This window comes from Mobula hypostoma, chromosome 5, assembly GCF_963921235.1.
Source record: "Mobula hypostoma chromosome 5, sMobHyp1.1, whole genome shotgun sequence".
Taxonomy (NCBI): domain Eukaryota; kingdom Metazoa; phylum Chordata; class Chondrichthyes; order Myliobatiformes; family Myliobatidae; genus Mobula; species Mobula hypostoma.
Window position 1 is genome coordinate 101,050,790 of NC_086101.1, and position 12,002 is coordinate 101,062,791.

The following is a 12,002-nucleotide window of genomic DNA, read 5'->3' on the forward strand; positions in this document are numbered from 1 at the left end:
GTTATTCCCTGGTACTGATTTGTAACAGGGTACGAATCACGCAGCATCCACACAAACAGGGGGTCTGGGGGTGGACTCGTATCTCAATCTCATCCATTTGGCAGGGCCAGAGATTGTCTTCCCTACACTTACACAAGGCCAGAGATTGTCTTCACTACACTTACACAGGGCCAGAGATTGCCTTCCCTACACTTACACAGGGCCAGAGATTGTCTTCCCTACACTTACACAGGGCCAGAGATTGTCTTCCCTACACTTACACAGAGCCAGAGATAGTCTTCCCTACACTTACACAGGGCCAGAGATTGTCTCCCCTGCACTTACACAGGGCCAGAGATAGTCTTCCCTACACTTACACAGGGCCAGAGATTGTCTCCCCTACACTTACACAGGGCCAGAGATTGTCTTCCCTACACTTACACAGGGCCAGAGATTGTCTTCCCTACACTTACACAGGGCCAGAGATTGTCTTCCCTACACTTACACAGGGCCAGAGATTGTCTTCCCTACACTTACACAGGGCCAGAGATTGTCTTCCCTACACTTACACAGAGCCAGAGATAGTCTTCCCTACACTTACACAGGGCCAGAGATTGTCTCCCCTGCACTTACACAGGGCCAGAGATAGTCTTCCCTACACTTACTCAGGGCCAGAGATTGTCTCCCCTACACTTACACAGGGCCAGAGATTGTCTTCCCTACACTTACACAGGGCCAGAGATTGTCTTCCCTACACTTACACAGAGCCAGAGATAGTCTTCCCTACACTTACACAGGGCCAGAGATTGTCTCCCCTGCACTTACACAGGGCCAGAGATAGTCTTCCCTACACTTACACAGGGCCAGAGATTGTCTCCCCTACACTTACACAGGGCCAGAGATTGTCTTCCCTACACTTACACAGGGCCAGAGATTGTCTTCCCTACACTTACACAGAGCCAGAGATAGTCTTCCCTACACTTACACAGGGCCAGAGATAGTCTTCCCTACACTTACACAGGGCCAGAGATTGTCTTCCCTACACTTACACAGGGCCAAAGGTTGTCTTCCCTACACTGACACAGCCAACAGAACCTGAGGGTTGCATACTTTATTGCTCATGACAACGAATTTCATAATATATGCCTGTGACATCAAACCACATTCTGAATCTGATTATCATAACCTTTGATGCCCTTGCAATTCAAGAACCTAACAATCTTTGCTTTAAATATACTCAATGACTTGGCCTCCACAGCCATCTATGAGATGGTTTTTCACAGATTCATCATCATCTGGCTAACGAAATTCCTCCACATATCTGTTCTAAAGTGATATTCTTCTATTCTGAGGACGTGCCATCCTCCAATTAGCAGAAATGCTGCATTACAGCGGCACCTTTTTTGGCTCAATCGAATTGAAATGCGCTAGCTTACAGAATGCAGGCAAAGTTCAGGGTTATATATTCGTATAAAATTGCTCATTCGCCAAAAATCAACAGGCTGGCTTTCACCCGAGACCCGATCTGCCATCATGGAAATCGGGACGTGACAGCCCAATGCATGTGCACGACCAGACTCAGCAGCGACACCTACCAGAGCAAAAAAGCAGGGCAGCTCTATTTTGAGGGGTCACATTCTGCTCATCACCATCAGCGTGTGCAGGATTGGTACAGATCTAACGGCCACCCATCAATAACAGATAATTAAATCTTATTGTAATGACGTACTTTGAGACACCCACAAAACCCTTTGCTGCAGTCAAAGGACAGCGGTGACTATATCACATCCATTTAGGAGTGTGCCAACCACATCATCAAGAATAATCAGCATCATTTGATGTTATTGCTTCGTATCTTCTACCCAGCATTAGGGTAAAAAAAAATGGTCAGCCTAATTATGCCATGTGGAAAGGGAAGGGGTACATTATGGTCAAGAGATGACGCCAAACATCATCGAGAAGCAGCAAGGAGAGGGAGAGAACAAGAATCGGATGAGGCCAGGGCCATACGACTCCAGGATCAAAGAGTCAGGACAAATAAAGATTAGAGAAGAAGAGACAGAGGAGGAGAGGCATGCATGTCTCCAGGATCAGAGACGAACAACAAACAGCAGAAAAGCTGAAGAGACGGGTCATGAAAGGGCTGCACATCTCTAGAATGACAACGGGTGGCAGATAAACCAGAAATGATGCCATCAAGAGTGTCCTTCATTAAACGAGAGGGAGCTATATTTGCTGCGGTTTTCTACTTCAGTTTCCAAAGCAAAGCGATACCAATAGCATTCAGGAAAATTCAATGTTCATTCTGGTCACATCAGACTGCACTACCCTTCCTTCAAAGGGTGCCCCAACGGGTCACCCCGTTGACTAGTTACCACTATATCTAGGCTTTTCAAAATACGATACATTTCAATGAGATCACCCCTCATTCTTCTAAACCCCAGCAAGTACAGGCCCAGAGCATTCAAATTTTCCTCATTCATGAAACCTTTCATTCCCAGAATCATTTATTAGCGCATCCTTTATTAGATAAAAGGCCCAAAACTTCTCAAAATACTTAGTGTGGTCAGAACAATGCCTTATAAAGCCACAGTGTGGATAAGCCAATGACTCATTATAAAGTCTTTAACTTTTAGATTAATTTTTATGTTATGTGTTTAGCAGGATGCAAAATATTTTCCTGGACCCACTATATCAAAGATGGGAAAGACTTTGACCTGAATTTTCCGCAGACAATTTCACCTGTTGTACTTGCCGATCACCTACTTAGTCTGAGCAGCTGATCATCAGAGCTAATTGGTGGGGCCTTTTCAACCATAAGCTCAAGTATACTCCATGAAGTTGCTATGATCACCATTTCAGGCATGACTTCAGGTTTGACTGTCTTATTAGCATAAACTCAATTACATCAAATGCTATGCAAATTTCCTTATATTTAGCCTCTTAACTGATCCTCGACATCACATTCAACAAGACAAAGGGACAACTGGCAAAATGCCAGCAGAGTCCTGGGAAAATCTTGATTTTTATCCTACTGCCCAAATACACCACAATTTGGAAATGTCTAACTATTCAGCTGATTTGGATATTCAGGACTATTATGTTAGTACAGAGACTTGAACTTCCCACACAGTTAAGGAAACTAATGCATAGATGACATTGTGGTGTAATATTAATTTCATTAAGGGAATATTGATAGAATTAAAATGGTTATTAATAAAATAATGAAATTCCTTTTTTTGCACAATGAACACAATGGATCTTCACATTTCAACCTATCGATACCTGTCATAGTAAGGATGCGGTCAATGACAGTAGAATGCCAGATTAGGTGAATGAAGAAATGTTGACAGATTGTGTCGAGGGTGGTGGTCGGTGTGGTAAAATGAGGTGAGCAAATAGGTGGTGGTGATGCTGGCAGGGGAAACTTAATTTTGCACACTGAACCATATCTCATTGATTTCAAGAATTTTGTAAGTGTGCATGTGGCTGATTGCGTGATGAATCGATTGGGCTTCCTATGCATGGAAGGCTTCACTCTTTCCGCAGTCTTTTGAGTTCACGTGTTCTGTCTTGGTGGACTCGGCTTACAGCTCCGAGCCCAACACTGAAAGTTGCCCATCATGTACAGTGGCTAAAATGACTGAGTAAAAACATTTAACCCTTTACTCCCTGTCTTTCTTGCTTCGCTCGTAGGTAACACACAGTCCTCAGTAAAATTAACCTTTGAAAACATGTGGATCATCTTCATAGCTCAAAGGGGAGCCTAAAATGGGGATTTGTTGGGATGTCTGGCTGAAATGACTGCCTTAACCATAGTTCAAATGATAGCAAGTCTTGTCTGTGTTCCAGATACTAAGTTTGACCTCAAGGACTTATCAAATATTTCATTACAAAAGGGGTGCTGCACACTCTGTTGGCATTGATGATACACCAATAAGTAGAAGAGTAAAATTGTGAGGATAAATAAAGCTTGAAAAAGCACATAGATAGGTTAAGCGAATGGGTAAGAAAATGGGACAGTGTACCACCATGATGTGGAAAAGTTGTGTTCCTAGAAAACTGTATAGTAGTTTTAATAATATGAACCCTTTTTTCCACCTTTGAATTCCATATTATAATTAGAGATGCTTTCCTACTGGGAGATTTCCTCTTGACAGTAATGACCCACGTGGATGCAGGGTTTATAGGCAAGGAAATTCTGATAGTATTGTGGGCAGAAGAAAAAGGGTTGATCGATCAATTAAAAATGGATGTTACATTATTTGATACAATTATTAACAGAAGATCTTGCCTTGACAGTTTCCTTTAAGTGGCTTCCCACTGTGAATTGGCAGCCTTTAATTCAAGTACACATTCAAAACACAGTACCAACAGTCACACACAGCACAAGGCACATATAACACATATAAATTAGCAAGTGCATGTAAGATATCAGTAACATACAGTCACACAAAATGTAGTCCCTGAGTTCATGAACATTGCAGAAGTCTGCACTCAAACAATTTGCCCTTCAGCCTTTTCAGCTTCCTAAAACCCTTCCCTCTGTCAATGGTAACTTCACACATCTCATGACACCTAACAACTGTAACATCTAGCAAAGTGCTAGTGTCTTCCACAGTGAAGACACTAGTAACTTTGTACATTTCCCATCAGGTCTGTTAAGTTTTTTCAAGTAAGTATCATCAAAGTGCACTTTTATTCTGTATTTCAAATTTTTTGACATACAGCTGTAAATTCTGTAAGGGGGAATTTCCATTGTCAAGATTGTCATAACACAAAGGGACACAGTAGATTATAATGGAGCAATGGGTAGGGGAAGTAAATGAAGTTTGTCACTCTGGTAGGAAAAATTAAAAGTGCAATATTACTTAATATTACTTGCCAGAGAAACAGGAAGTAATGAGGAAGGAAAATAGATTGTTAACCTTCTCTGGAAGAAGCATAGATTAGGGGAAAGGGGGAAGATCTATCTATAAGCACAATGGACCTGGAGTACAGCAATATAATATTAGTCTCCTTATATTAGGAGGAATATAATTCATTGCAAGGAATTCAGAAAAGGTTCACAGGATAAATTTGTGGGATGGGAAGTTCCATTATGAGAAAGGTTGCATACTTTGGGCATAAACTGTGTGTTTTAAAACAATGAGCAGGGATCTTACTAAAATATAAGATTCAGAATGAATTCTCAGGATAGATGCTGCTGGGATGCTTCCCTTCATATATTTTGTATCATTCAAGACTGAGGCGGGGAGGAATTTCTTCCTTCACAAAGAGTTACCTTTGGAATCTTTGGAAGCGTATACAGAGAATGCAAATAATTAATTATATTATTTTTATTACCACCATATTCTAAGTAACATAAAGGAAATGTTCAACAAGCTTACCATTTTTGGAGAGAGTCACAGCCAAATATTCCTCATTAAGACAGCTGACATAAAGAAGCATACATGGAGTGTGTCTAGTTCGAAAACTGAATGCAATATTTTCTCTGAAAAACGTGTGTTCTGAAGATGCAGCAGATGAAAGATCACTTAAATTCTTGACCAAGATGAAAGGTTCCTGTAATGTGTATACCAATGACGTTCCAGGTTCAAAGATGGCAGAAATCTCTGAGAGAAAAAAAACAAAACACACATTCAAAATTAATAATGTTTTAATTAAATAATTTTATAATAAAATAAAATGTAAGATTTTATAATTTGAAATAAAATTACTTTATTTGACAGCAAATTAGATGTAAATATGAAAGAAATAATCCACGATTTTTTCCACTATAATATATATTAATATGTATTTAATTTTTAATTTAGTGGCTGTACTACCTTTGATTAAATAAGTTTCCATTCTGCTCACCAAAGGAACTTCAAATTCATCATTTTTAAAATATAACAGATATTCCAAATACTTCTTTTTAAGAGAATCGTCTGTGTATATGTGTGTACGTGTGTGTGTATAAAGTGATGAAGAAATGTTGGGTGAAGAACTATTAGAAATATATCTAATAACGTCAGTGGATTATTTTCCAGTACAACACATGTGGAACAGTGCTTAGAGCTGCAAAACTATTGAGCAAACAATAAATATCATCTCAGCCTCAATGATCATCACGCAGTCATTAGGTCATAGGGCACTACAGCACAGAAACTTTGACCCATCTAGTCCATGCTACACTATTGTCCTGTCTTGTTCCATTGACCTGCACCTGGACTGTAAGCCTCTCATTCATGTACTTATCCAAACTTCTCTTAAATGTCTCAAATCCATAATTATCACTTCCGATGGCAGATCGTTCCGCACTCTTGCCAACTTTTGAGTGATGTACCCCTTAAACATTTCTCCTCTTACCCTTAACCCATGATCTCGGTTCTAGTCTCACCCAACTTCAGTAGAATTAAGTCTGGTTGCATTTACCCTATCAACCCCTGTTATGTACCCCGTAACTGGGTTGCCAAACCAGCAGAAATGGATCACTCAGTTGGAGTCTGGATTACTAGAACTAAGAAAGTTTTATTAAAGAAACAAGCAACACAGTAATCGAAAGGATAATAAATGCAACAGTTCAGCAATGATAAACCCACATGTGCACAGAATTAAGATAACAGCATCAATCAAGCTCTATCGTTGTCTAGGGATAAATGACCAATTTCAAAGTGACACAAAGTTCAGTCTAATTTAGTAGTTCAGTTCACAGTAATCGTTGCCATGGCGATGGACAACGTGGGGGGAGGGAGAGAGAGAGAACGGGAACGACTGATCATTCAGAAACGGCTTCCACTCACAGACCGGCGATATTTCTCACAAGCAGCTTTCCGGGCGGGTCCTTTGTGATGTCACCTGAGGTCACCGACTGTGAAGATCCTCTGCAGTGAACCTGGCACCCAAGCGAGGGTGGACACACACCAGGTTCCCGCTGATCGTACCTTTCCACCCTGTGCGTTTAAGGTCCGATACTTCCCACCGACTCGTGAGAGGCGCACCGCTTCCATGGTCTCGTTACCTCGGGTGTCGTGTGTGTCTTGCCTTAGCGAATCTGTCCCTTTTTATCCCCCTGCTGGGGTATCGCCTGTCCATCACTTCAAACAGTTCAGGGTTCAAAGGGGGAGCCGCTCCAGACAGCTCTCTCTCCCGTCCCTTCATTACACATCTCCAGATCACCTGTCCATCACTTCAAACAGTTCAGGGTTCAAAGGGGGAGCCGCTCCAGACAGCTCTCTCTCCCGTCCCTTCATTACACATCTCCAGATCACCTGTCCATCACTTCAAACAGTTCAGGGTTCAAAGGGGGAGCCGCTCCAGACAGCTCTCTCTCCCGTCCCTTCATTACACATCTCCAGACGCTGCTCCATTGTTCCTTATCTCTCCTTCCCCTGAGGACAGGTGGCAGACCACTTGCTGATGCCACTGATGCTAACCCAGGCCAGCAAACATCTTAATTTTATGTGTATTCTCGTCACACCCCTCATAATTTTGCAAATCTCTCCTCATTTTCCTGTGTTCCAGAGAATACAGTCCAAAACATTTCAAACTTCCCCAAGTCTCAGTAACATCTTTGTAAACTTTCTCTGCACATTTTCACTTGTTATTAATTTTATTGATATCTCTCCTGCAAGTAGGTGACCAGAACTGCACACAATACTCCATGTCCTGAATCACCCTAGCTTAGATATATTTATAATACTACATATAATTATTATTTGAGGAAGTAACTTGAATCCTTTGAGGAAGTAACAAGCAGGGTGGACAAAGGAGAGGCAATGGATGTCATTTACTTCAATTTTCAGAAGGCATTTGATAAGGTGCCACACAAGTCTGGATATAATCCTATGGCATTACAGGAAATATATTGGCATGAATAGAGGAATGGCTGACAGGCAGGAAGCAGCAAGTGAGAATAAAATGGGCCTTTTCTGGTTGGCTCCCAGTGACTAGTGGTGTTGCTCAGGGGTCAGTATTGGGACTGGTAGTTTTTACATTGTTTGTCAATAATTTAAATAGTGGAATTGATGACTGTGGAGGAATTTTACCAATCTAAGGGTCCATACCTATGTGCGACTATAGAATTGCATGTCTGCACAGGTCGATGCATAGATCAGCACAAATCAGATACTGCCCTTTAGTTTACTGGTGTCAGTCTCAAGACTGTGACTTGAGTGCTTTTAGTTGTTTCTATTCAATTGAACAATGATGTCTGGGACAAAGTTCTTGTTTTATCACTATTGATTGTTTCTGTTAAAATGTGTTACCATACTGCTTGCATGTCCTGTATGTTATAGGCAGGAACTCTCTGTAACCAAAGGCAGAGTCACAGCTCTGAGGAGGGACAACTCTCTATGTCACGTAAAACAAAGAGTCCCTTGGATACTTGGGTCTGAGGCTGTTGTGGAAATAAATTTTCCTTAACAATCTAGTGACAAAGATGGAATCCCTACTTATGGGATCCCACTGAAACCCAACCAAGTAATTGGCCCCTAGGGAAGGACTTTAGTCCCCATCTGTGAGACTTCCCTGAAAGAAGGGAAGTAAGGCCAGAACCAGGGTGAGACATGAGGAAAGCTGTCCATAATCTGCCAATGTCCAGTTCCTGAGTTTCCACAAGAACAAGAAGGAAACTTGGAGGAGATTAGATCTAATAGCTAAAATATTTTATGAAATTTAATGTGATCCAGGTCTTCATTTATGGTAATCAGCTGATTATGAAGCCGAGTTAGTAATGAAACATAGAGCATGGAGTACTAATAATTAAACAGGAGTATATGTAAAATGGATAACCAGGCCAGCTAGTAAGTCCCTGGTCAAGCCAAGCCAATCAAAAAAGAATTAGGGACCCCCACATGAGCGATGTCTGGCTGATCACGAAGACTCCAATGAATACAGACACAGAGAAGAAAATTGCAAAATACAAAAGGACAATGTGACTATTGGGTGATCTGATAGTTCTCTCACCGATAAGGTTTGGTTTTAAACAGGGGACACCAGGTACTCTGCTACATTTTCCAGTGACTTGTATGGTTGGAGTCAAGGATTTGGAGACTCTTTCGATTTAATAAAAGTTGGATATTGGAAAGGAGAAACTGAGGCCAGGAATGGGGATCCTAATTGTGATTTTGATTACATGATATGGAGCTTTGAGAAATGGGAAGAGGTGGTAAGGAGACACCACCCCTCCCCAAACTTAAGATCAAAAAGGAGGAAAATAACAGCTGGATGACTAATACTAATATTGTCCTGATGGCGCCAGCAGGTGGCCTATACCCAGTGAGCAAAGCTGCAGCCCCATGAAGTGCCTGATGACGATTCAGGGGTCATTGAGGTGGCAGAGGGATTGCAACAAAGACCCCCAATTCAACAGGCCCAGGCCGCACTGGAACCTGCTGCTCCCCTGGATCAACATGCTGCCCCTAAACCAGAGTCTTCTGGGGCTCAGGGGCAGAGACATTGCCCTCAATCCTGAAAGGTCGCGGCTCGACTGGACAGAAGGAAGAGGGTGCAAGATAGCACCACAAGTGGGAGGAACCTCTCCGTTGCCCCAAATAATGGTGGGTGACATTCCTATTCTAAAACACTGTCCCCAGCTGAGGTAAGCAATATGGTTAGCAATGCTCCTGATCTGCTCAGAAAACCTGTGGTGTTCCATAATTGGCTCACACAGACCTGCCAAATATTTAACCTACTGACCCATGATTTACGGGCGCTCCACTGTATAATATAGGAAACCTCAGGGGTAAGGGAATATAAACCTACTTCTCACATAATAATGAGACAGATCCCGGAGGGCAGCTGGCAGCCCCCAGTGGGATCAAAGTGGCCTTGGAGACACGGGTGCACAACATTAAAGACCCCATCCTTGCGGTGACCAGGCAACACAGGGACTTCAGAGAGGTTATCTGCTGAATGCAAAAAAAAAAGGAGAGATGGTCACTGACTTCATAGCCCAATTCAAAGGCAGCTGGGAGTCAAATGGCAGAATACTCCTGGAGCCAGCAGAATGTCCCATTGGCCGTACAAACCTTCCTGAACTGCCTCCGACCCAAGGTCACCCATGCCTTTAAGTTGACCAGTTTGAACAGGCAGACCCAGCAATGGAATGTGGAAACCCGAATCCTGATTAACATGGGTTTAAGGTCACGGGAAAAGGGGCAGTCTGCACAGAAAGGCCAGTGGAATGTGGGGGCTCGACAAAGGCCCTGGGATAAGCGACGTATGTAGAAAATATGGACGAAAGAGGCATTGGGCCAGACAGTGCAGAGGTGGTGGGGAAGGATAGGATAGAAAAGGGCAGGGAGAAAGATGATCCGGGAAAACCTCTGGAAACTAACACTTTTCATTCAACGTAACCCCTTCAAGCTCCAATAGGGAGGCCACAAAGGGAAGACCATACAGGCAGCTATTAACAGGCCTTCCAAGAACTCACTCCTGGAAATACAAAGTTTGTAGAAATTGATAAGAAAACGAGTGCATGTCCTGATCGACTCCGGCACCACCATATTGTCTGTGAGCCCGTCCGTGGCACTGTCTAAAAGTATTGTTACATACCCCGTGGGTGTCTTTGTGACTGTCTTATAAGCATGATGTAATGGTCTTGTGGAGGTCACATGATGTAATTTTCCCACCAGTGTGAGGTCACATGATGACCTGTTCTCAACATTTTTGTGTTTTATAAAGAAGACCCCTGGTGTGATGCAGTTAGTTTCAGTTGAGTTGTTGTTTGCTTCGTTAGTTACTCCGTTATGCTGAGTATTTATCTCATGATGCAGTTTCATTTTAAAGAGGAGTTCTACTTTCTATTGTAAGGTAAAATAGTTGTGCCAGCAGTTTCACCAATCGCTGCCAGCTTTGTTGGTGTATTTTTGATTTACTTTTACAGCAGTATTGGAGAGTGAAAACCTTCTTAAAGGACGGGAACCTGAAGGATCGGAATAAAGTTGGAGTCATTCAGCGGTTTTATAGAGGATCGACCATACCGAGCATTCATTCAGAAGTGGTGACCTATATCTGAGATAACTCCTGCAAGAGCAGGGAAGTTTGTGCAGTGTCCCCTCGCCAGGAAAAGGTCAGCTCCTTTAAGCCATTTTATTTCCTTCATCGTGAATTCTTTGGAGAATCAGCAGTAACGTCACGTCTTCGAAGAAATCCGTTTACAGGGAAGTCTCTCCTTATTGACTGTGTAAATCACTTGGACTTTCGAATTTACCATTTAAGACAGGGTTCAAATTTACCACTTTAAGAACTGTTTTCGCATTTACCCCTTTAAGAACTGTTCCGGAGTTGCCATATAGCAGTTGACTTCCGGTTAAGTTAGTCGTTCGAATACTTTTCGCTATTGTTGAGCAGAGTTTAATAAATGTTAGTTTGTTTTTATGAAACCTGCCTCAATTGATAGTTCATTGTTGCCGATTCACGTGACAGTATAGAAACTATAAAAACTGGGAGGATAGCTGGAGTCCTCATTATCCCATTATCACAGCCCGTAGAGATTAGAGTAGAGGGCAGAGGAGTAGAGAAGACTTTTCTCATAACCAATAACTCACCCATTAACTTGCTAGGATACCAGGCTTTATGCGAGTTGAACACTGCAATCCATTGCACTCTCGAGGGATTGTACCTCGAGCTGCCTAATGAGGAGGTGCCTGAGCTTCGCTTTATGATGCTCCAAAAAAACGGGACCCACAGAAACACAGGTGACTTTATGTGCCAAGGACATAGAGGGGCTTCACTGGGGAAATTGACTGTGGCAGGATGTAATAATGGAGGTGAAGGATCGGGAGTTTTTGCAAGACTTAATGAATACTTTACTTTACTTTATTGTTACCAAACAATTGATACTAGAGCATACAATCATCACAGCGATATTTGATTCTGCACTTTGCGCTCCCTGGAGTACAAATCGATAGTAAATATTAAAAATTTTAATTATTTATCATAAATAGAAAATAGAAAAGGGAAAGTAAAGTAGTGCAAAAAAACCGAGAGGCAGGTCCGGATATTTGGAGGGTACAGCCCAGATCCGGGTCAGGATC

General features: G+C 42.2%; 1 protein-coding gene across 1 annotated transcript in view; it reads right to left on the reverse strand.

The window, feature by feature from the left end:
* Nucleotides 1-12,002, reverse strand: part of LOC134346871 (contactin-associated protein-like 5) — a 1,673,098-nt gene that overhangs the window by 410,544 nt on the left and 1,250,552 nt on the right. The window contains exon 19 of the mRNA XM_063048676.1: nt 5,370-5,594. Within this exon, the coding sequence (XP_062904746.1) occupies nt 5,370-5,594 (225 nt within the window). The remainder of the gene's footprint in view (nt 1-5,369; nt 5,595-12,002) is intronic.